This window comes from Eupeodes corollae, chromosome 1, assembly GCF_945859685.1.
Source record: "Eupeodes corollae chromosome 1, idEupCoro1.1, whole genome shotgun sequence".
In the NCBI taxonomy this organism is placed as follows: Eukaryota; Metazoa; Arthropoda; class Insecta; order Diptera; family Syrphidae; genus Eupeodes; species Eupeodes corollae.
The window spans coordinates 219,643,854-219,670,683 of record NC_079147.1 but is presented as its reverse complement, the minus strand read 5'-3'; the positions used below and the strand labels follow the sequence as shown (position 1 = coordinate 219,670,683).

Sequence of the window (26,830 nt, the reverse complement as noted above, 5' to 3'; positions counted from 1 at the left end):
ATCTGAAAATATAATGAAACACTATTAAAATTCATTTTTATTTTATATAGTGATTTCAATAAATCATTTATTAATAAATCCTATCATTTATTAATATATGGAGTTACATAAATAAAAATGTGTATTTTACTACCGGTTTATTCAATATGAATGAATATGATTAAGGTCATAATCAAGATCGCATCTCGGAACACAAACCTACAAAGCCTACATTAGAACTTGCCTCTCCACAAACAGTGTTGTCAGCAAAACAAAATTCTAATACACATAACACATTACACAATGTACACAAATGTGTCAAATATGGGAGGCGTTTGTCAGCTAGCTATGAGTTAAATGTCAGAGCAGCGACTTTACTTGACATTGAAAAGCGCTTGAAAACAAAGCAATGGAAAGAATACTAAGTTTGTTCTTTTTTTTTCTTCTTCCACCACCAGTTAAAAACAAAACCCCACTAAAAATGATAATTTTTAATTGTATATAATGTAATTACACTGCTCTATTCATATTCGTTTAGCAATCTAAATTAACAAACATAGAAAACAGTCAGATAATGACTAAATAACTCAATCAAAATGTCGTGAAACGGAAAACACAGCAAACAAGATGGTCACACTCATTTGCAGTCTCAAGCTGTGGCCGCACAATTTTAAGGAGTTCCCCACGGTTTTTTTATTTGCGGTTTCAGAATGAAATAATATACCTACGTAGTTTTGGATTCGAATGGACAAAAATATTAATTTAAAATCATAACCAGGTTTCTAAAGATTTCAACGATACAAATAACAGAAACCGAGAACTGAGACAAATTCGTCTTACTTGTTGAAGAGTATGTGCCAATAATCACGAATACAATATTCCAATCAATCAGCAACCTTATAATCAGAAATTAGTATTCCTAGCACGCCTTGCAAAATGACATTTCATTAAAAATCAATGTACCACGAATCCATCCGAAGAATATAGTTCGACATCGGGATCGTTATCGGCATTTCGGAAAGAAAGATTTTTGTATTTTTAAATTCGATTTTGTTGATCGAATTTACTTAAGTTTATTGGGTTCTGTGTCATTGAGCTTTTGAAGTACTTCCTAAAGTCATTCTATAGCTTTCTGTAGTATAAGACTTTTACAACTTTTTAAGTACTATTTTGTTGATCTCTTTAATCGGATCTTATGATTTGTGTGAGTTTAAATCGCTAATTTGTATGCGTTTTGCGAACAGGTCGTTTTTATCTTACGTCAATTTACCACACCACAATGAAAATAAATAGGTTTGTATTATTCTTTCCTTCTCGTTGTTGTTAGCATTGATGTAGATGTCCATTTGCTCTGAGTTTAAATCAGGCGCTTGTCCGGTTAGAGGTGCTGGAGGTATTCTTAAAGACAGCACGTGGTAATAGATTAGATACGAATTCTTAGAACACTTTGTGAATTAAATCATAATTGATTATGTTTACATTGAGAGCATTCTCAGGCGTAATGAAATCAATTTGTTTGATGACATTTCAAATTTCCATGTAATTGGCGTTTTACAACATCTTAATAGGTGCATGTACTGGGCTAGGCATAGAGATGAAAACCTTTCACTTTCTTTCGTATCTTATGTTACATATGGGATTGATAATGCGGAAAAGAAAGCATGAAAAGAATGTTGTTCTTTTTCTTATTAAGTAATCTTGCGTTATAAATTTATGTTAGCAATAAAATAGTTTATTCATTTAAGTATTTAAGTACAATTTAAGTCAAAAGAGTAATAAGGATGTATGAAATAAATAATTCAATTAAATTGATACGCGTGTGAGCCAATAATTAAATAAATTCATTCTAAAGGTTTCCTTAGTATATTTGGATTAAAAATATAAATAAATAAATTGATTGCTCTCAAATCATTTTAGATTATGACTAGTTTTTAATCTTTCAAAAGACTAAGAATGATTCCTTATTTGCTGGACCAAGATCCTTTATTATCATATACATAAATGTTTTTTTTTTTAGTAGGATCTCTTTCCCGGTTCTCACACTAAACATATTTTTACAAAAAAGGTCATAAAAAGCAGAGTTTTCTGAAGATTATGCGAATTGTATTTTTATTGAATATACATTTTTATTATTTGTAAAAAAAACTTTTTTACTATACGAACATAAAATATTGGGAAAACAATACATCAAGAGAAATGGTTTGTGTATTTGAACTATTTAATCGAATGTACAAACCATTTCTTTCAATAAAGCTGGATATACACGATGAACATGCTCAGCGAACATGTTCGTTTGCGTTAGCAGCCCACACACGACAAACAACGACGAACATTCAATTCGGACAATTGTTTAAGAAAGAAGGATTTCTGAAAGACAAGGGATAGTAGTTGACCTCTGTCTATCAACTCCTACTCTCACCTCCCCGTGGTGAACATCAGGTGCCTATTACCTAAACTGGAGGTTGGGTTCCAACCCCAGTGGAAAGTTGTTGGGTGCAGCAAACGAGAGAGGTGGGAGAGGTGTTTCCGTTAAGGCACCTCTCCTTGCCAAGATGGAATCAACGGTGGCGTCTACAGTTCCAATAAGGAAGCCTCGGATACGGACGGATTTACTGTTGACAACCAACGCAAACGAATAAAGGACAACGAACTTCGGATATGCACGGGAAATTTTAGGTCCCTTAACAGACCACGTGCGGACGAAAAATGAAAAACTGCGATATTTATTATGGTGACTGCTACCACGAAAACCAACAGCGCTTTTTTTTTTTTTTATGAGCGCCTCATGACCATACGCATGAAGGCTAAATTCGGCAACATTAGCCTGATATGCCCCCTCAGAAGAGAAAGACGACAACACCAAAGATATGTTCTTCGAGTTCCTAGACAAAACATATGACCAGTGCTACGATAGCTACGATATTAAAATAGTCCTGGGCGATTTTAATGCCAAGCTAGGAAGGTAAGACATTTTTGGTCGAATAATCGGGAAGAACAGCCTGCACGACAACACTTCCGACAACGGATTCAGGCTCATAGATTTTGCTGCCTTGTTGTAGTCAAGGTAGCACTTCGGATTTCCAGACCCAAGGCAAAACAGGGAGGTGCTGGGATCGGGGGCTACAATCGCCAGAGATCGCCAAATCCTTTTCCGACCGAGTTACAAGTAACCTCTCTCGAAGTTCTCTGCCGCCAACATAATGTATCGAAAACCAGTGGCAAAATTGCCAAGATGCAATCAGAGAAGCTGGGTTTCAAACAGCCTACAACAAGGAACCCCTGGTTTGATGAGGAATGTCGGCAGGCAAATGCAGCCAAACGCCAGGCACGCAAAGCGGCGCTGCATAAAAGGACGAGAGCTGCTCATGAGCTCTATGAGCAGAAGAGGGCAGAGGAACGCCGACTTCTCAGAAGGAAAAAGAGAAAGCGGTCAATGCTGAGTATATGGAAGGACCACTTCTGCGGACTGTATAACGGCAACGACGAACTGAATTCCGCTGTCAGGCAGGATGATCCATTCAACATAGACGACGAAAGCCAACAATCCCGTCCTCCCGACTTAGACGAAGTAAAGATTGCCATATCTAAGCTGAAGTCTAATAAAGCCGCTGGAGCGGATGGCTTGAATGCCGAGCTCTTTAAAGCAGCTGAAGATAAGTTGGATAGGAGCATGCACCAACTTATCTGTAAGATATGGTCGGAAGAAAGCATGCCCGATGAATGGAACCTCAGTATTGGTTGCCCGATCCTGAAAAAAGGAGACCCTCTAAACTGCACCAACTATAGAGGAATCAGTCTACTTAACATCGCCTATAAAATCTTCTCTGGCGTAATATGTGAACGTCTAAAGCCCATCGTCAACATGTCCTTATCAGTGTGGTTTTAGACCAAGAAAGTCCACAGTTGATCAAATATTCACATTACGGCAGATTCTGGAAAAAAAATCAAGAACACCAAATCGACACCCACCATCTTTTCATCGATTTCAAGGCTGCATATGACAGCATATACAGGGACGAGCTGTATAGAGCCATGTCTAGTTTTGGCATCCCTGCCAAACTCGTCCGTTTGTGCAGGATGACGATGTGATGTGCTGTCATGCGATTTTTTTAACATCTTGCTTGAAAGAATAGTGCAGAGCTCACACGTCAACACTAGAGGCACTATCTTTCAAAAGTCTGTCCAATTAATGGCATATGCTGATGACGTTGACATAATCGGAAGAACTCAGTGTGATGTCAATGGGGCTTTTGTGAGTATTGAGGCAGAGGCGGCAAAAGTGGGTTTAACGGTCAATGAGAGCAAAACAAAGTACATGCTGCCGTCAAGAAAGGACATACAACACCGACGTCTTGGTCAAAACGTCACCATCGACAGACGAAGCTTTGAGGTAGTTAAGGACTTCGTCTACCTAGGCTCCGCTATTAACGCAGAAAACAACACCAGCGCTGAGATCAAACGAAGAATAACTCTTGCTAACTGCTGTTTGTTTGGGCTAAGAAAGCAATTAATTGGTATAGCCCTCCCTCGAGGGACCAAAGTGTCGCTATATAAGACCCTTTTCATCCCCGTTTCAAATTTGTATACTTTTCGTTCTTGGCATCCCAAATAGCAACTTCGTTCTTCAGCCATTCCAAAAATTCCTCTATAAAAGTGTTATGACTTATAGTTGCCATCTTTCGCAATGCTCACTCGATGACATTCATTATTGATATGAGAAATGATAGATGAAACACAAACATGCTTCAGCTTTGTCTGACGTTTACGAGTTCAGACAAAGGATTTTAATACATTCTATCATAATGACCTCACGTTTCGTTTGACAATTGTAAGGAAAAGAACGTAATGTTACGTAATTTGACTCCAAACGGGAGCTCTAGTTTAAATTTGATGAACATATGCTTTGTTTGACAGCTCAACAGCTGTACAAAAATTGAACAAACAAAATACATTTACTTTTGAAGGGATTCCTATTGGTATTATAGGCCTTATAAGAAACTTCCGCGATAAATTAATGTTCTTGATTTAAAAATTCATTTTTTTACTGCACGAAAAATCAAAACAAACTTTTTAGAAAAAATAACAGCTGCTAATCACCATTTTAAAAATGTCATATTAGAAATTTCATTCAAAGCAACATCGAAGCGGGCCCATCGTAACGCAGACGAAGCCGAAGGGTGTTTCAGCCATGAGAATTTGTTGGAGAACATCGCCATACACTACGAACATGACAGCTAACGAACATGAAAAAAAACACAAAATGTTCGCCAACTTGATGTGTTATTACACTCAGACTTTCTGTATGCTGCGTGTCTCGCATATTTTCTTTTGAACACTCGGCTGTTTTTCGTTTGCGTGTTTTTGACACTTCTCTTTTACTTGTTGTTCTCATCTCATCCGATAAAGAAATGTTGTTATATGTATAGGAGCTTTGTGAGGATGCTTTAAAAATGTCCAAGCAAAAAAAAGGGAATTGGATTAAAATCGGGAAAGAAAATAGATCTGACTTCGGATTCTTCACTTTCTTGACAAAAGAAATAAAATCGAATGATAAACCATCGTTTTAAAATTATATAAGGATCAAAGAAGAAACTTTTAACCTGCTTTTGTCGTTCATTGAAAATGACATTAAAAAAATACAATTTTTAGAGACGCAATATCGCCAGGTGATAAGTTGGCTGTCACTTTGTTTCAACGGGTGAACGGGTAGTTTGGAATGCAAAGCTTAAACTACCAAGCTAGACTCTCTTAGCCATTACTTTAAATTAATTCGTTTATAAGTTCTTTCCTCCACTTGATTGGCCGGTGTCATATTTCTTGTTTACTCGGAAACACTAGAAACAATAATAAAGCAACGCCAACCAACAAAGAAAGGCAAGAAAAAGATACGTCAAAAACCATCCAAGACAATCCTGAACCCACAAGCCTGCTGGTTGAGACTTTCAAAAGTATTTCTATTTCACCTTTCTTACGTTATGAGTGGTATCTGGAATCTGGATGATATTACACCTCAGTGACAACTCATACCAAAAATAAAAACTAGTAACACTGGTAATCGAATATTAATGGTTCATATCTTTGCTTTTCATGTTTGTGTTTTGGGTTAATTAATGTTATTTTCAAATGTTTTGTCAACTTGGATGAAGATGTACCTGGTTTTTTTTTCTAATTTAAGTTAGAATTTTCCTTTGGGTTTGTTTTATATTACAGGATGAAAAACAAAGTTTGTGATGATAAGACCAAATTATGAAACGATAACTTTCTGAATAGCAAGTAAAACTGAAGCAAACTACAGAAATATTTAAACATATAATTGATTTTGAACTTTGAAACAAAATTCGGTTTCCAGAGTTCCCGCACGTTAACGCATAAAATAATATCAAAATTAAAAAGTCTTAAATTTGAATTAAAAAACCAAAGCAATTTAAATGAGTCATTCTTTTGATTTCTCTTCGGATTGATTTGATTTAAGGCTGACAAAGCTTATCAGGTCATTTTTTTTTCAATGCGTCTGAGATGTTTGGTTGTATTTATTTTCAACTTAATTTTAAATGAACTCGTGTTAAAAGAAGACTTGAGAATGTGAAGTCAAAATAATTTTCCTTTTATTTGATTTTGTGCTAGGCTTTTTGTTGTTACTTTAAGTACTTTAACTTTGTTATAAACGTTTGAAATCCATGATACTCGTATGCTAGTATTATTTGAAATAGAAATATCTACGATCCGATATCTCTGAAAATCTCGGATGTCTCAATAGTGCATTGGGTAAGATATGTTAACCTTGTAAGGCATTTCGGGCGAGTGTGTTTTGTAAATGTCAGAATTTGCAAACAATTTACCGAGTGTGAAAAAAGATTCATCCCATAAAATCGTGTAATCGTGTACAGCAGGAATTATGACACTTTCTGGTAGCGTAAAATTAACATCCAAATGTGCTTCATTGAAATGGCTTTGTCTTCCTTGCTTTAAAAAAGAAAAAACCGAGCATCAAGTTAGGTTAAGGTTACTGTTGGTTTAAAAAGACAACACCAGCTCTTGGCTTGTTGTGACAAAAAAAAATAGATTTAAAACGTTCCCTACATCTCAAAATATTTACGTTTTTTTTTGGATTAAGATGTTTTTAAAGGATTGAGATGACCTGAATTCGAATCTCGCATTCAAATTTTTCTATTACATCAGGTTTTTAAAATGCTTAAAACAATCAAAAACAGTGTTTTCAAGACTAAGTTAAAAAAATACTAAGGTACAAATCTTTATCTTCTAAATGCAGTTATTTTATTTTTCGTAATTTCTCTTTAGAAATGAGACGACTTATAGCTTTTTATTTGGCTCGTAACATATTGTTTGTAAACCCTTGTTTATAATTCCTTTATGTTTTTGAATTGTTCCTTTAACTTTAAGTGCTGATTTTGTACCCTCTCAGAAATACCCGTTTCCAACATTATTTTCTTATACTTTTTTAAAATATTCCAAAAATTTGATGTTGTAACGTGAAGATTACAAATACGAATCACTGCTAAATACAAAATGACTACAAACAAAATTGAATTTTGGTCATCGTCTCTTAATCAAAACCATTTAGATTCATTTTTTTGACACAATATTCTGTGGAAGAAGTCGGATGTGAGATAAATATCAAGGAATTTCTACCTGGTATGAAAATGGTGTTAGAAAAGTTGAAAGAAGAAATGTGTCATTACTTCTCAATGGAAGAGATATCCTCAAATATTTCTATGGCCCGGCATCCAATACAGGTGAATATTGAACTGTTTATCCGGCTCCGCAAGAGGTGATTGACAATTTAAGGCTGTTTGTGAATTCAAGACGAGTGTTGAAACCGAATATTTTGTTTTTTTTTTTTGGAAGGGGTTGAATACCCTTATAATGGTTAGACACAGTGGCAATTAGAAAATGAGGATAGGATAAGAAAAGAGATATTTATGCTCATTGGTTTTGTATGTCCGCACGGGTAATATTGATCCTGCCAAAGCATTCCACATTCGTGTAGTGCGGCTAAAGAAAGAATCCCCTTACTTAACAGTACGTCCGAAATATGCTCAAGGGTAAACTAATGAGTTTTTCTAGAAGTACGAATATTACGGTTAAATTGCTTGAGGAGAGTAATGCATCTGGCTGTTTCACTAGATCATTGCAATAAAACAATCATAGGGGTGAGACCTTACTGCGCGGTGGGGTTCAAGAGTAGCAAATGTGTCACTAAGAGACTGACATTTGTAAAGTTCTCTTTTCAATACTGTCAAAAACAATCAGGCACGTTATTGGGGCACCAACCCAAATATGAGGATAATACTCTAGTTTCGGACAGATGAAAGCCGCGTAAATTAAAGCCAGATCAGAAGGTAAAAATAACTTCTTGCATCGTTCGATAAAACCTAAACAATTAGTCGCATTTTTGGCGTTGTCAAATATGTGATCACTCCACAATACTTTGGTAACTTACTTATTCCTGATTAGTCTCTTTACAAGTGGAATCTTGATCTTGGCTTACATTTAATTTGGAAAGTTTTATAAAATAAACAAACCAATGAATAGCGCTATTTGAAAATTTATCAAAAATTATAAACAAATATTTTGTAAACAAGTTCTCGTATGTGGAACATTTTAATAGCCAAGTATAAGTATTAATTGAAGTTAATTAAATTAAAGTGCTATCGCGCGTCATTCTTTTTTATCCGCATCTAGATCAAAAGATCGTTACTCTCATTATTATTATTATAAAGAAACAAAAATACAAAAATTCGTAGTTCTCACTTAAAAAAATATAAACAAGGTAACTGGCTATTTGATTATAAAGTTTATTACTTATTGTTATTGTTTTATTCAATTTATGTTTTACGTTGTCTTGCATCAATTAAAGTTTTAAAAAAAGAAAGAAAATAAAAAATAAAAACAAATTCAACCATCAGTAGAGCAATAATGTCAGGAAACGTAATCTTATTAGCGGTTTTTATTTCTCGAAATCCTTACCTCTCAGCAAATATAAAACAACACCATACAACGGAAACCTGCTTTTTTTAAATTTTAAAATATATTATTATTACCGCTCAGTTCTAATTTTGTCCAACTAAGGGTATATTTAAAATACAAGGGTATCTTTAAAATACAACAGGCTTTATTCTTAGAAAGCGCACGGCTTTGTAACATTGACGCACTGAAACACACAATATATGTAGAAAGTATTGATGATCATAATAAAGTCCCGCATTGGATATCATCAAAGTCCCAGATAAAAATAAATTTATCGTACGGAAACTGTCATTAAAAAAGGTCAGCGCTCTACAACAGGATTTTTGTATATTTTGTATTTTGTTTTTATTTCATTTAATTTTTGTTTGTATGATATTACAAATGTTGTTCGTTCGTTATTAAGCTGATCTGCTTTCAAATGAAATCCTTTATACGGCATTTCCGGTTTTTGCGTTTTTGTATTGTGTATCGTTGTAAGAGAATTTTGTGTAGGGGGCTCTTCAGAATATAGTGACTCAGTCAATAAATGTGACCAAATTATTGTTTTACCAATACTCTTGTCTAAATTTTGTATCACTCTTATTTAAGTTATGATGGATCTTCTATTTTAGAAAGTGATTTAAGTAAATTTTCTAAGAAAATTCAACTTAAAATCTGATGTGTCATCTAAGAAAATTTAACTTTAATTCCCTTTTAGAGCAATAATAGACTGGTCACACTGGCAATTAAAGTCAAAACGTTGGACAGGTCGAACCTATGCTGCTTTGCCCTTTAATACATAACAATAAATAAGGGGCAAAAACGTATAAGTTATATTCTTTCTATGAATTTTTAAATTAAAATGCAATTATTTTTTTGGGCTTGAACTTGACCACGCTCAGCCGCCGGCTCTGAATGACGGACGGTCAGCGACACGGCACGAAACGAAACGGTTGAGTCGCGACTTTACTTTTGGTTTTGGCTTGCTACTCATTTATTTTGACCAATAAGTCCAACCTACGCAAGTGAAACCGCTTGCCAATGCAGAGCACGAATCGCTCACAAAGTCATAATAGCCCCGTGTTTTGATAGATCTTACAGATATATTTATGATCTGCGCATTTCACCGACAAAACTTCTAAGAAAAGCTTTCAACAATATTATTCGTCTGTAGGTATCTCTACAGTTTGGCTTATTCACGTAAGTTAAGTATGAAGCTCAAGTCGATGACAGGTGTCGTTTTGTTCACTTTTTCTCTACACCTTTTTTGTAAGCTTACTCAAGCCTGTATATACCTGTGTATATTTGATTTGGTTTGCGGTGTCTGACAAAACAATTAATTTTGTGTTTTTTTTTTTGTTTTTGTTCTCGTTCTGTTGGTGTAGAATTGACGGAGCAATAAAACAATAACATTTTGGGTGGATAAAGCTTAGTCGAACGTTTCACACGATCCAACTTACACGGAAGATCGGGCGCTAGAAAGCAATACTCTAGAAACTTAGGTGAAAGAAGTTGATTTGATATATCGCGTTTACATATAAAAGTGCGTTGTTCTATCAAAGTTCCTTTTGCTAATAAATAAAAGCAATTACTTGTGCCATTGTCCAAAATAATTATTATAAACAATTTAAAAGAAAAAAAAGAACCATGTCTTCTGGATTTGTTTTTGAGCATTTTGCAGAAGTTGTTGTTATTGTCCAAAAAACTGTTTCAAAACCTATCAAGTCGATAGTAAAGAAATAGTTAGTTTTTTTTTCGTGGGTGTGTTAAAGAACAATAAACAAACATAAATTGAAAAAATGTTTAATAAATATTTAGAAAAATTATCAAATACTATCACTTCGGTGAATTTTAAGCACAGTGCTAATAAACTCAAAACTCCACGTAAAATGGAATGCAAAGCAAGTAATAATATTTATCACAGAAATGATATTATTAAAAGACCTAGTCAAAGTAATAGTGAAAGTTCAGTGGATTCGGATGAGGAGCACAATCGGATGAATCAATATATGGGATCGGAAGAAATTAGTGCACTAGTCAATTATATGCCAATAATGAAGTTGCCAAATGAAATATCAATAGCGTTGGCGGAATTGCGGAGGACTCTGTATTTTTATTCGTTAGTATTGACATATAAATATTTTTTTTTTAAAGTATCACAGATTTATTTCAAAACATTTCAAGAAAGTATGAAAGCTACAGATAGAAAAAATTATGAATATAACTTTGTAAAGCTAGATTTATTATTTTTTTTTTGTTTTGTGCATTAATTGTAAGCGGTAGAATGTTAATTTTATACCAAACATTTTGATATTTTTTCCAAATAAGCTTTAAATGATATGGAATTTGCAATTCAACTATTTCACTGGAGGTATCTTTCTCAAAAAAAAAATAAATGCGGATATTAAAACATTGCAAAATTTACAGACTAATAATTTTAAAATAAATGTTTCCCAATCAGAGTTTGAGGATTTTTTTTAAACATTTCTTTCAAGAGTTTTAAAACAACCAAAATAGTTTTTTATTAAATTTTTATTTTTTAATTTTCAATTAACAATATTTATTTTTATTTCTAAATTTGACATGTTCGTTTCAAAACTATTTTTTTTCTTTGGTATGATATTTTTATTTAAAATAATTAATCGTTAATCAAGAATTTTTAAACAGAAAATTATTACAAACTTATTTTAAAATGTATTTATGTATGCATTTATGTATTTTAAACTAAAACAAATATTTTTCATTCATTTCAATAATATATAAAAGCTTAACTAGATTTTGAACAAACTATCAATAACTTTAAACTAATTCCCTCCAAGTTATCCATTTAAAAACATACATAACTTGGTGCTACAGTCTTTCGGAAATTTTAAGAAATTCGGTATTTATCTTTTTTTTCATATCAAAAATTCCGTTTTTACATCTTCCAAAACAGCTTTCATTTTCTTCCCCATTTGTCAGTAAAATTTCATGAAAAATTGTATAAAATTTCGCGAAATTTAAACTAGATCTAATTTTTAACTTAAAGAAGGATAATTTTAAAGAAGACATTTTAAAAACTATCAGAAATAATTCTTATTTAGTTTATTTTCCTGTTTTCCATTTGGAAAATAGAATCCTAATAAGAAATGGTAGATAAGGTGCAACAGATGGCGCTATATCTGTTGATACTAACTTATTAAAAAATAACAAATAAATATTACAGCTAATTTCTATTTGTATATAATTAAACAACTTAGTCGAGCCAGCTTACAAAAACAAAATTACATTGTAACGTTTATTTTTGTAAAATTAGACAACTAATTTGAGTCAGCTTGCAAAAACAAAAACAAAACCACAACTTTATTTGGTTTTACAATTAATTATAAAAAAGTTTACATCGACGCGACGCTCAGATCAAAGATCGATTTTATGCTAATTTGCTAATTTTTTTTAAAGACTTGCCAAGGTTTTTATCTGAACAAAATTTTATAAGGCTATACAAATATGGAAAACCTGCATTTTCAAGAAAGGTTAAATAATATTTGAATTATCAAACATTTTTTGAAAACAAATTTAAGAGAAATTCTTTCGAAATATCACATTTCATCTCAAGTTTTAAAATAATACAGTATTTTGTACGTTGAATACTACTTTACGAACACAATTATCGAGACTCAACAAGGTACTAAACGCATCAATGTCTAAAGGGCCCTACACACGAACAATGTTACTTTTCAATTGAGTGAGTAAATTGTAAATTTTTATTAATGCGTGTGGTGATAAATTTTCTTTCATAATACTTGATAGAAAAAGCCGTCAAAAGTACTTAACAATACGAATAATTGATCGAGTTAAGAGCCCGAAAAAATGATTTCGATACTCAAATAAAATCAGCACCAAATCACTATCAGCAGCAGGATTTCATTTTAGCTTTCGGTTGCAGTAATTCTGCTACGGATGTTGTATTTTCTATTAATATAAATATTTTCTTTACTAGGAATGGCTTTTCCAAAAAAACTCTCAATGCCATAAAATATGTCTTGACGTTCAATCAAATAAGTTGTTATGTAAACCAACACAGGCAAACCTATGGACATCCAAACAGATGTGTAAACGCAGACATAAAATAAGATGGATAGCTTACAAATCTGACAAACAATTCATATGAAGATTTAACTATTTTTAGGTTATAAAATTCAGCATGACTGCCATTTGTAAACCAACAAAGTTTTATTAGTTCATAAAATAAAAGTTCTTAAATGAGGGTACGTATGTAATAAAACATTCTTGTCATGAACCGATTATAATAGTCATGGAGTGTGCTTCTGTGAAACATGAACATTATTACAGAGATGACAAAATTGAATTGGTTGCTAAGTCATATTGTATAATTTGGCAATTAACATACTTCCTCGTGGTAATGTGATTAAAAATAATGTATTTAAAAACAAAGTTCTGTATACATTTGTACATTTGCTTTTATATAAATTTTTGTATAAGATAGCACCTATCCAAACAGTACACATTATTCTACTCACCCCTGCCTCTTGATTTTAAATAATTGGAAAAAAGGTCCACGTGTTTAAAGTTATTTATTTTTTTTTGTCCACAAGACAAAGCTAACAAAAAAAAGCAGGTATGCCTGTCAAAAATAAAATGTTATTTCATCAAATTTTGATAAATATAAAACAAAGCTATTTTAATATAAATTATATTTGTTCAATGACAGATGTCAGTGCCCTATTTTTGTTTATCCATTGTTTTTTTGTGTACTGACAAGGTCGTCGGAAATATATATTTTTCCTTTGAAAAATATGTCTGGTTTTTTTGGTGATTTTTAAAAAAAATATCGTCTTAAAATATTATATTTTTAAAAATGAGTAATGGATACGAGACAAGAAGTTATAATTTGTTTTTGAAAAAAAATACTAGAGCTTCAGTTTTTGCGTTGCTTAATGTTTTTTTGACTAATGGAATTTTATAATACTCCAGGAATCAATATTCTTGCCCATGTTCTGTATTTCACTTATTGTGAAAACACTTAACGAAAGTGGGGTGTTCCACAATTCGTTATAGTGAATTGGATTTTCGAACATGCAAATGGATGGTCTGTATTTCGGTTTGTTCTATTTTTTGAACGCATTCAAATCACATTTTTTATTTCTGTGAATTGATCTTTGATAGCTTCCATCTGTTAAAAATCTGAGGGTTGCAGCAAGTTTATGAATTGAAGGAATTGATGAAGGTATTATAAAAGGTTTTATTTCCCTTAGAACATATAAAAAAGCGTCTTTAATCTAAACTTACAAGCTCTAAAGAAAGAATTTACATACTTTATTTATCAAAACAATTCTACATAATTTTCACACACATTCCGTCAGGTAAATCCAATATATTTAATTTGTCCCGCAAAATTCGTCTTCTTATTTTTTCTCTTGAATTCTGCTTCTTTCTTTCACTTAAAATTGTCAATAATATTGCATCCATCTTCACAACAGCAAACATTTTACTTCAAAAACAAAATTAAAATGGATGATCCTTCAGTTCTGACAGTTCGAAACAATTTCGAAATTTTCGAAATCGATGGAATTGAAGAACATGCAATTTCATTTCACGTGAAATTGAAAAGTGATTTCAATTCACTTTCGATCGAAATTCGGAACATGGGCGTCTGTATCGATTCTTTAAACGTTTACTAGCTGATCGAGCAAGCTACAAGTCTGTTAGGATTTGTATTTTTCATTGTTAAGAATCAGATACTAGAATTTTGCCTTACTTTTAACAGTTCGAAACAATTTCGAAATTTTCGAAATCGATGGAATTGAAGAACATGCAATTTCATTTCACGTGAAATTGAAAAGTGATTTCAATTCACTTTCGATCGAAATTCGGAACATGGGCGTCTGTATCGATTCTTTAAACGTTTACTAGCTGATCGAGCAAGCTACAAGTCTGTTAGGATTTGTATTTTTCATTGTTAAGAATCAGATACTAGAATTTTGCCTTACTTTTAACAAATCCCCTATGTCGTCTGAACCTGCCCACTTTCAATGATCCGAATTCAATTTATCCGAACTGTCAAAAAAATTAGTTCAATGATTTAAGTGCTTATATCCAATGATAACTAGTCCGTAATTCTTTAAAAGTTAATAGAAAAACTACAGACATTTGAAAAATAAGTTTTTGTAATATAAATGCAACCGCACCGTAAAAGCTAAGTGTCAAAAGTTTTCTTTGACATCCAAAACCAAAACTTATTTCTTAGTTGTAACACACCCTTATTGTTCTACGTCCTTCAATTAAATTTACCTATTGTTCTTATGTGTTAATGTGTCATATGCTTATCTTATGGAACGTGTTAGTTTTCCCATAATTAAAAATCACCAATTACAAATTAAAACTTAAACCACGTGAAAAATTAAATAAATCACTCATAAATCAGTCCCCTATTTTCCCCTATTAAGTGTCATTGAAAGCTTTGTCATATTCACTATGTGTCTTTTTGTAGGTTTCAGTACTATCTACTGTATGTACTTATATTTCCTGATACAGTCGTTTCTGTCTTCAGTGTTTTTGTTAATTATAAATAAAAAAGAATCTAGATGTTTCCGGAGAACATTTTTTTTTATAAACAAATACCTTCATTTGTGGGGACATATTTCAATTTTTTTCCGTCTTTACTGCGGCGGCGGGCCTTTCCCATAACAAAATCAATAACAACCTTTTGTCGGAAAGTGCACATGATTAATATAAATCAAACACATTTGTGTAAACAAAACCTAATGTGGAAATTTTTTGTATCAAAATAATTCTCAAAAAAATTAATACACATGTTTGAGCTGCCTTTTTTTATTTCTTCTCAAAACAAGTTTCAAGACGTTATGTAAATTAGATCTAAATGTTCTATAAAAATAAAGCTTAGCTTTATATCGAGGAATATCGATACACATATTATAATTCCATCAGTGCCATTTTTGTATACAATGTTAATGATTTAAGTAAATTCAACTGACCAGATCAATATAAATTTGTCTTATTGACTTTAAAAGCTATGAATGAATTATTTTGTATAATATCGTGTTTACATTGCTAAGTTTTTACTGCCTTTAGCTTTTTTTTGAATTATGATATTTGCTTTGCTATCAATTAAATTAAAATTCAATTCAATGACCTATACTCGTAGCTTTAGGTATACCTAGTAGAAACTTACAAAGACCTAAGTTTTGGGAGGTATAGGCTTTTGAAAGAAATTAACCTTGCATTATGCGTTCTATAATGAGTATTAAAGATATATGGGTTCAATGCAACCTCAGTATGATAGCATTTATCGAAAAAAGAAAATGATTCAGAATTTGTTATCACCAGTTCGCCACCATAGCTTGGGGGTACTGGCATCCTTCTATTTGCCTTTGTGTGTTTGTCTAAAGACTGTGACTTTATTTCTGACTTGGGCTTTCTTTCTTCTCCAAATGATGTATTGTTCTCGTCAAACACATGCCAATGATATTTCAGTGGAGGCACAATGTTAGGATTTCCAACATTCCAAAATGTTTAATTGTGTTTTTAATCAAATTTATTGTGTTTTTGAATCCCTATCTAAGTTCCTTCGCAGTAATGCAAGTGCGTCTGAATTCCAGAAAATTACTAAGAAGCCCCAAGAAAAAAATATTGTGTATGGAGCTTTATATACCCTTAGCTCGTTGACATATCCAATTTAATCATAAGCCCAACCAATAAAACTTTTTTTTAGTCAGTAAAAATAAAGGGTCCGGCAAAAAAACCTCCCGTATTTTTAGACGTTTATATTTAAAATGGTATTCCGGGTGTACATATACAATATACATAGATAGAGGCTACGTGCCGTAGACTTTTAGTAATCATAATGGCGTCACACTTATGTGACAGTTTATTGTGCTGTTGCTGAATTTGGTGTGTTAGGTCCGTATTTTTTCGAAGAAAATGGGCGAAAAGTTACAGTTAATGCGGATCGCTACTGTCACATGATTGAGACCTTTCTCCAACCAAACTTAAATCAGTTTACTTGGAACCACAAAGAAGTCTGGTTCCAATTTAAAAAATTCAATACAATTTTTCTGTTAAATTGAGATCTTTTTCCCGGACCCTGAATATATGTAGTTTCGAATTTTTAAAAGTAGGAAGCGTTTAGGTGGTCCCGAGAGAAATACATACTAGATTTTTGTTTGTTGATATTTATTCTTTTTTCTGTTGCACTAGACTCAATAGATGATGGTTCCCCAAAAAGGTTTTTGTTATTTTCACATTAATATGTCACTAAAACTTTTAACCAGATAACGAAAATAGAGAGCAAAGTTTCACCATCAATTTTCCAAATAGAATTTTACTTTTTAATTTTAAGTTTTTAGCGACTTTTACAACTTACATCATTTTACATCAAATTTCAAGAACGATTAGACTTTTTTAAAGTTATTTATAAACTAAAAGTTAACAATTTGAGTCCTTTAGGATGTGAATAAATGTCATTTACAAACTGTCAAGCAAAAATGACATATACAAATTATCAAGAAAAATCAAAAGTGATTTTATGCTCTTCAAGCTAAATTTATCAAATGAGTGTTACACATTTTATTCTTAGAAACATATGTATATGACTGAACCTTTATTTTGTTTAAGTACAAATTCGAAAATGAGAAGAACCTCTCACTTTTCAAAAGAAAAACAAAAGTTCTGAACGCACCCCTGCAAATTAGTTCGAGAACTGTCATTTCAAAGTAAAACAAAAGTTCTGAACGCACCCCTGCAAATAAGTTTAGGAATTGTCATTTCGAAGTAAAACAAAAGTTCTGAACGCACCCCTACATATAAGTTCAAGAATTGTCATTTCAAAGAAAAACAAAAGTTCTGAACGCATCCCTGCAAATAAGTTCAGGAATTGTCATTTGAGCATTATCACTGTTGATAGCGCCAGCGATGCCAAATATATGAAATTAAATTTTCAGTGAGTTGTGCAGGCGTTTTATTGATACTTGTATTACTGCAGTAACTATACGTTACCAAAAAAAAAATGCCTATTCTGATCTTAAACAGAACACTGAATACAATGAGGTTTAAAAAAGCATTACAATTCGTTATTAAACAGTAAATTTAAATACAATAATAAGCCCTCATTGTTGCTTTTGTAAACAAATAAATCCAAAAGATAAACTCTTATGTCTATCCAGGTCTACAAAGTTTATAAATGAGGAGTTAAAATATGTTTACATGATAATTTAAGACGAAATTCTTATCCAATTAGCACCATATGTTCTTATACTACTCATATACTAGGTACCAGCAGTTTGTATTATTGTGGTTTGCGTGACATGTGAATAAAATTAGCAAGACAGGAAGGGCAAACGCCCAATTTGGTTAACGCGTCAGCTGAATATAATTTTGTTTAACAAGATTATGACTAGTAAAACATAAAATTGTTTCTTTTTTGTTTTAACGTTGTGTAACTACGCATTAGTCATTTTAGTTTATAAATTATGTATTTTATGTTTTACTTTGTTTGTTTTGTTTCCTCTGTTCACAAAGATTTGTTACATCGTGTTACTTTACAAATCATGCTTACCTAAAATAAGTTGAATTTCGGCGACATGACAAATTATATTTAATCGTTCTCACACTAAAATAAAAACATATTGTTTCGCTTATCATATGAAGGGTATATTCTAATAGAGTTCTAAATGTCAAACAAGAAACAAGCGATACAAAGATTTATATGACGTATTCACGCGGGGGATAAATTGTTTTAACTTCTGTTTTATTTACTTATTTAAATATGTCAAAACGTTGATTTAACTTCTATTGGCATTCGGCAGAACAAAATCGATTTATTTTTGATTTAAAATCAAATTCACAGAACTAGTTTTTTCGGGAGATTTATTTCCATGTACTTGCAACAATACTAAGACAATATTTATCTGTCGGTTGCTCTGACAGTAGTTTGTCATCTACATATTTGATTTATTAAATGCCATTGTGAAAATTACTTTCAAAATATTTTATAAATTATTCTAATTGAAATATGGAGGCGTTTTGATTGAATTGTTGATTATATTAAAGTCATTTACTTTAATTTGACAGCTTAACTGACATCTATTTCACTGACAATTATTAATAAAATGTTATGACCAGGAATTAAGCCGCGCATGGATCGAATAAATTCCAGCCGTGATTTCCAAATTGCCACTGCTTTTGCAGCGATATCAGCAATATGGCGCCAAATATTCTCTTCCAAGGTGTTAATAGTCTCCAAACCTCACAGGAGGCTTTTCCTTCAATAAATTGAATGTTTTGCTGCGTCGTCGTGTCAACCGAACTATTATTTTGATAATAAATTTGCACGACCTGCAAACTTTGTTCAGGAAAAAGTCTATTCGTTATGCAAACCAAAGTGAGCATAAATCAAGTGACAGCTGTCAAAAAGACCAACTTCGAAAAAAGAATTGCCAGATTAAAAACCTTACGTCTAAAATAAACACCTATTACATTGCCTTCTGTCTTCCTTATATTTTCAAAGAAAACTTAGAGTGCTTTCATGATATGGTTCAAAGTCCAATCCAAGTTGTTTTTCTAATGTTTTTAAATAAGAAATATGTCGTGGGTAGAATTATTATAATTATTAAAAACAAACAATGCCATATTGAAAAACAACTTATATTCTATCATTACTATGTTTGGATATCTATAAAGATCAAAAATTCAAGTCATCTAAATCATCCTCAGTCTCATTTATTTTTTAATACATGATATGTTTTTGTTAAGATCGTTGTGTGTTTACATCGAATGTCATCACCCTTCAACCTCGAGTGGATTTTCATTAAAATCAGAATTTGATGATCAATTATACCAAATATGATTCTATTGTTTTCAAAATATCAACATTGTCTTAAAATAACAAAACAAAAACAATAAAAAGCCCAAAGACAAAACATATAAAAGCACACGTGCCTTTAAAAGTCAAGAAATGTACTTTCGCGACACTAAAAATAAGGTACAAATTTATATAAAGAAGCGTTAAATATTAAATTTGCTGTCCCACTCATAATCACTTTGAATTTACTTGATTTATGGCATTAAATTAATCTAAATCTTAAAAAAAACTCTGAAAATTAATCAAATCAAATTAAACAATTAAATTTAATTGCAAGTAAATGATTCCAACCGGAATTTTAAAACGAATGTGATAACGAAAAATTAATGTAGGACACAAATAAAAACAAACAACAAAGTATTTTAATTGTATATATTGTATAAAATTAAAGAAAATTTACAAAATACACACCGCATGTGATGAGTACTTAAATAAGTCATAAACAAGTTCTACAAACGTACTCATATATCCTATTTAAAACAATTTTCAAGGTAAAATTAGTTTAAGTAAATTATAACTTCGCATTTCCTGTGTTCATAACAACATACCAGCTAAATAACAAAAACAAAAAATCCCTACTTTCTGAGTGACACCAGGCAATTAATTAATTCTTTAATTTAATTAGGTAGTTATTATTCTTGTTATTTTTACGAGTAAATAAAAATTAAAAGTAAATGGTGGATAAAGGCGATGCGACATAAATGAGGCAAGCTTCTAGTGTCTGATTGTCCAGCTGCCAAAATCTGTTTCCAATGGAATCAAATGGGAAAGTTGACTGGAAATTTAATCAAGGGAAATTTCCCTCACTACAAGATCACTTATGTCAAAATGACAGCTGATCAATTCAATTAAGGAAACTTTGTTGGCAAGTTGACTGGAAAGTTAGTTATTAAAAAACTCCATAATTGACAAGATGTCAAGTCTTATTATGTTGTAATGACAGCTTATCATGTTTTTTTTTTCACTCAACTGAAAGCTAAACTTGATTACTCTGTGATTTATTTTATTTCCTGCACGCTATTATTATGCTTTTTGTAAAAAGGTTCCTTGTCAAATTGGATAAAAATTAAATAATATTTAATTACAACAAATGGACTTATAGCTACCCGTAGCAGTATTTTGTAGACAATAATATGTTGGTAGTTTTTTCGGTTTGAAATATATGACACTTAAAAAAGCCTTGGTCAAAATTGACGTTTTAAAAAAAAAGGTGACTTCAAATGAATAACCTTATCCTTGTCCAATCTAAGTCTGTCAAAAAATATTTTGTCTTGTCACATGCGTCAGATAATATATTTAAAAAAACATGAAAACACATTTGTTATTTGGTGATTAATAAATAAAATATAACGATTTTAATTTATTATATGTTAGGGGCTAATAAATTCTCAAGATGACTAAACACGGATGAGAGACTTATTGGACTTTAATGCAAATTCCACGAATTTTGTTTTAAATATAATCGTGCATGTACAAAATTTGTTACCTTAAAACGACATAAAATAAGCCTGCTGGTGTGTCACTCTAAGCTGCTATGTTTTAATGAATCAGAACTTTCGGTCCCTATATCTGTCACCATCACAAAAGTATAGGTACCTATGGCTTCCTTCCTAATAATGACTTTCCCACATACCTATGTGTAAGAATATGTAAAACCGCCCAAGCATTATTATGAGATTGGCATTCGAAGATTGTATCTTCTACATATTTTCTCTACAAAATGACTCAAGAATTGTTGACTGACCGAGATATGATGGGGGGTGGCAAATCGAATCAAGTGCTTCCCTCCTTGATTTTGTAAGAAAAAATAAATGTTTTATATTATTAAGTCATCCAATAAATATCTCTTGTCCACAGGACCATATTAAAAACAGTAGCTTCTTGCTCTTGTTGTTTTTTCTGCTGCTGCTACTGTTGGTGGTGACGACTAACGATGTATGCAAAATAATTATCAATTTTGTAATACACTGAGGTGCTAGTTTTTTTGTTTGAATTAATTTATTTTGTAAATTTTTACTTTTGACAGTTCATTTGGATAATTTTCATCTGCTGAAAAAATATGTACATGCTCGCATAATAAGATCTTTTGAAAAAGTATACAAAATGACAGTCAAATAATTGTTCACAAATTTACTTATTAAAGGCTTACGAGCCGACTTTAAAATGCCTTTAGTTTGAAAAATGTTTAAATTTAGCTTAAAATTAAGTGTCAAAAGTGATTTTTCACTTCATTCAAAAACTTATTTTAAACCTAATTTATTTCTTGAATTGAAATGATGAATAATAATGATGAATGAAGCTGAATTAAGTAACTCTTTCGAAACGTTGATGGTGGTCTCTTAAATCTTTGACTTCAAGATCCACAAAGAAAAAAGTCCAAGACACAAGATGAAGAAGACCAATTCTGATCACAAAAATCGCCTATTACTTCACGTTTATAATCATTTTAGGAGAGTATGATTCTAAAATTTTTCCAGTCCAATATTCTCACTTAAGTCTATTACGCAGCTGAAGTAAAACGAATTTTTTCGGCAGTCTCCAAGTGCAGAGCAAAATGAAAACAAAAACCACAGCGGAAGAATATTTGTGGAGAATTCTCTCATCTGTCTAAAACAATTGACAAGTTCTGACAGTCAGCTGCTGGTAAAAGTGAAAAAGAATTCTATTTATTAACATTTTGTTGAGCAGTTAGTACATGTTTTTTTCATTTCTTCAGCTATATTTCTCCAGAGGCTCGCAACGGCTGAATTATTGTTGTGAAGCCTATGCTCTTCCAAATAGCTTTACTGGCTTCGACCCACGAAGCCAGTTTCTTTTTTTCCTCCGAAGAGAAATCAATTTTTTTTCCTTCAGTTTATTTTTTTGAAGTTCACTACTCGTCTTCATCACTTCTTGCACATCACCAATAACATCTTCAACATCCTGAGTTTTGTTGGAACACATTAGACAAATCCATTTTATTTTAAATCAAATATAAATAAAAGTCAAAACACCGAAAGTCACGAGTAAACAATTTTTTGTTTTAAATAAAAAAATTATAATTTGTCAAAATTTCGTAAGCAATTAAATTGAGAACGAACGTCGTTCAGCAGCGTACTGAAAAACAAAAAGCATAGCGAAATTTTTCGTTTATGATTTCGACATGTCATTTTCGTTTCGCATCAGCAGCCTACTGCGCTTTAACAGTTACGCGTTGTGGATAAATTAATTTCTCAACTATTATTTATAAGTTTCAAAACTCTAAAAGCATCAATTTTGATAACTAACGAACATGAAAAAGAGCTTCATCACTCAAGATGGTGCGATCTCAAATTAAGCATCCACTTTTAAGTACTTTTTAACCATGAAAAATTATTGTTCCTGCATAAAGTAAGCTGTCACTTTGTTATATTCCTTTTCGTGGACAGCATTGTATCATCAAATAGCCCACAATTAAAATTTTCTGTCAATAATATAAGGAGTGAATTCACTTAAAATAAAAATAGGGTATAAAATTAAGTATTTTTTTGCACAGCATTGTATCTTCTCGTATTTCAATTTTGTTGTGGAAAAACTCGTTCTCACGTAGGTAGTTGTTTTTTGTTATTGTTTACCAAGTCAACCTGGAGATACTTCTCTAGACTACTTTGTGAATACAAATGTAAGTCAACCATACCCACTAAGTAAGTCTACACAATGACGAAGTCGTCCACTCTACGACTACGTGGAGACTTACTACTAGTAATTTACCCCCATTTGAATCGACCAGTAAGCGGAAAAACACCTTCAATCTAGTGCAGCAGTGATCAATCGACACCGCTTTAGCTTGCTTGTTGTACACGACGAATATTCTTCTAAAAGTTGCTCTTCTTTTATTTTTAAACAAAAACAAAACACAAATAACAAAATAGAAAAAATTAATATTAATTTATATTGATTTTGTCTCACCAGGTGGTTTCACGGGAATCTATCCGGCAAGGAAGCTGAAAAACTTATTCTGGAACGCGGAAAGAACGGCTCATTTCTCGTGAGGGAATCTCAAAGCAAACCCGGTGACTTTGTTCTATCAGTGCGGACAGATGACAAAGTAACGCATGTAATGATCCGATGGCAAGTGAGTATATAATTTTCGCGTTTTATTTTTAGCTTTTTGTTGTTGTTGTTGTTGTTTTGTGTGTGTTCGAACCAAGTTACCTTCCAAGCTGTGTTTCCTTAAGTGGAAAAGTTGTTAGTATAATAGTTTCTGTCCCTGTTGGTCGTTGTCGCGTTTGCTTTGACCTTGGAATGGACACAAATATAGACAAACAAACTATACTGCCCCACTGTACATATTTGTAGCTCCATCTTGGTGTATTTATAAAAATGGTGACAGGTTAGCGGGCGGCAAAGGGGGTAATATTTGTTCATGATAATAATAATGTTTGTGACTTGAATTCGTAACACGGGCTTTTTTTTAATAGCTATACAATTTGAATTTGAGTTTTATTAATTTTTTCGATTTTTTAATTATTATTTTAGGATAAGAAATACGATGTTGGTGGAGGTGAACCCTTCTCGACGCTGAGTGAATTAATCGAACACTACAAACGGAATCCAATGGTGGAGACGTGCGGTACTGTTGTGCATTTAAGGCAGCCGTTCAATGCAACGCGGATAGCGGCAGCTGGAATCAATGCCAGAGTAGATCAGTTGGTTAAGGTAAGAATTTTTCTTTTTGGTTTTTCAATTGTAGACATTTTCCAAAGAAGAATAATTAAAAAAAAATGCATGTCTTTGAGGATATAGTTTTCTCCCATTGTTTATTAATATTAAGGATTGCTAAAAACTAAAACCTATAGAGTCGTAGGTAGTTGAATTGACCTATTAATTATTTGCTTTTGATTGTCTGCAGGCATTTGCACAAATCCCATGAATTTTATTATTTTACTAAGCTTTAAATGACCATAGTTTATTTTTTGGTCAATTAAAAAACCAGTCATTTCAGTCCTAAAAGAAAATTCAATATTAGATTAAATTATTTATATATAAATCGATTACAGATTATGATGTGGACGCAGTAAAAATATCAATTTTTTAACATTTCTATCACCTTAAAAATGTCAAAAATTTGTTCAGAATCCATTCCCAACTCTTTTGTCGGACTTTTAATTCGGCATGATAATTTCTTATTTTGATGAATTGAATTTATGAAACAGAAAACTTTGATTGTTTTTTCAAGAAAGCTGCTTACAGATTCCAATTAAAAAGAGTTTCTAGCTTACAAAATATTACAAATATGAAAAGTCTTCATTGCTTTTACATTTCAAAAATCTAGCAAAGTTAATACAAAATTGAATTTTCGTTGCATTTACAAACATATGTATATAAGATCTGAACATTGAAATTTTGAGACTCATAAATTAAAAATAAGTTGAAAATTTTCACATTCACGTAATGTGTGATACAAAGAGATCGAGCAATGGTCGATACGTTATCATTTGCTTTTACCTGTTCAAGTCCAAAAACTCTTCAAATTTCAAAAAGTTGAAAATCATTTCTTTGTCTTTTGAAATGTAACCCTCGCAGACTGCTTATTTTAATATTTATCTTATATAACAATGCGGTCTCTTGTGACTTGTGTATGGCTAAAACTGCTATCTTCCGCCGTTGACATATTCAGTTATAAGATGAGGAACTCAAAACAGGTGGCCAATACAAAAACCTTGTCTTAACTTGAAGTTAGTTATGGTCTCTATACGTATACCAAATATCATTCATTCATTGAATATAAACATCCATGCCCCGCCGTGCGTTAATATTATAATTGAAAACTTATCATAATTTACTATTATTTAGGGTGGTTTCTGGGAGGAATTTGAATCGCTGCAGCAGCAAGATAGTAGAGATACATTCTCGCGACGTGAAGGCTACAAAAACGAAAACCGAAACAAAAATCGCTACAAAAATATTCTTCCATGTAAGTACTATTTAAAAAAGTTATTAGTTCAATAAGTAATACAAAAGTAAACAAACAACAATTTATTTTTAAAATTTAGATGATCATACTCGAGTTAAACTTAGTGACGTTGATCGCAGTATTGCCGGTGCCGAATACATTAATGCTAATTACATTCGCTTACCCACCGACGGTGATTTGAACAATATGAGTTCGTCATCGGAAAGCTTAAATACGGTCTCATCATGCCCGGCATGTACTGCCGCATATATGCAAAAGAACTGTCAAAATTGTCAAATGTTAAACAAAACATGCGTACAATGTGCCATGAAAACGGCTATCTTGCCGTACAATAACTGTACCACCTGTAATAAAAAATCTGATACGATGCACAAACACAAACGTAGTGAATCGTTGACATCTGCGCGAAAAGACGAGCGAGAAATGTTCAAGACTTACATCGCCACTCAGGGCTGTTTACAGAATACAATTCAGGATTTCTGGAACATGATTTGGCAAGAAAACACTCGAGTTATTGTAATGACCACCAAAGAGTATGAAAGAGGTACTTGAAAAAATTGTCTTATTATTATTTTTTTTGTATACTATTTGCTATCTTAAATTTAGGTAAAAATAAATGTGCTAAATATTGGCCAAGTGAAGGCAATACCAAGGAATGGGGACATGCCAAGATTACATGCCTTTCAGAAAGTTCGACTAGTGATTATACGTTGCGGGAATTTTTCTTCTCGTGGCGTGGCAAACCTGAACGTCGAATTTTCCACTATCATTTTCAAGTATGGCCTGATCATGGAGTACCCGCCGATCCAGGTTGCGTTTTGAATTTCCTTCAAGATGTCAACACAAAACAAAGTCAATTGAATCAAGCAGGAGACAAACCTGTAAGCTTTATCAAAAATAAGAACAATCACTTTACATTCAAACAAAAATTATTACTAATTTTAGGGGCCGATTTGTGTCCATTGCTCGGCTGGTATTGGCCGAACAGGAACATTTATTGTTATCGATATGATTTTAGATCAAATCGATCGAGAAGGTAAATAGTTAAAAGTAAATTAAATACAAAAAAA

At 32.1% G+C, this 26,830-nt stretch overlaps 1 protein-coding gene across 3 annotated transcripts in view; it reads left to right on the top strand.

The window, feature by feature from the left end:
* Positions 1-26,830, top strand: part of LOC129953759 (tyrosine-protein phosphatase corkscrew) — a 37,319-nt gene that overhangs the window by 6,474 nt on the left and 4,015 nt on the right. For 2 of the 3 annotated variants that reach the window (XM_056067196.1, XM_056067195.1), the window contains exons 4-9: positions 23,756-23,918; positions 24,323-24,502; positions 25,640-25,760; positions 25,840-26,304; positions 26,367-26,641; positions 26,706-26,796. In XM_056067196.1, coding sequence (XP_055923171.1) covers positions 23,756-23,918; positions 24,323-24,502; positions 25,640-25,760; positions 25,840-26,304; positions 26,367-26,641; positions 26,706-26,796 — 1,295 coding nt within the window. Of the gene's footprint in view, positions 1-10,386; positions 11,066-23,755; positions 23,919-24,322; positions 24,503-25,639; positions 25,761-25,839; positions 26,305-26,366; positions 26,642-26,705; positions 26,797-26,830 lie in introns of those variants that run through there. The other variant, XM_056067197.1, reaches the window with a different exon arrangement.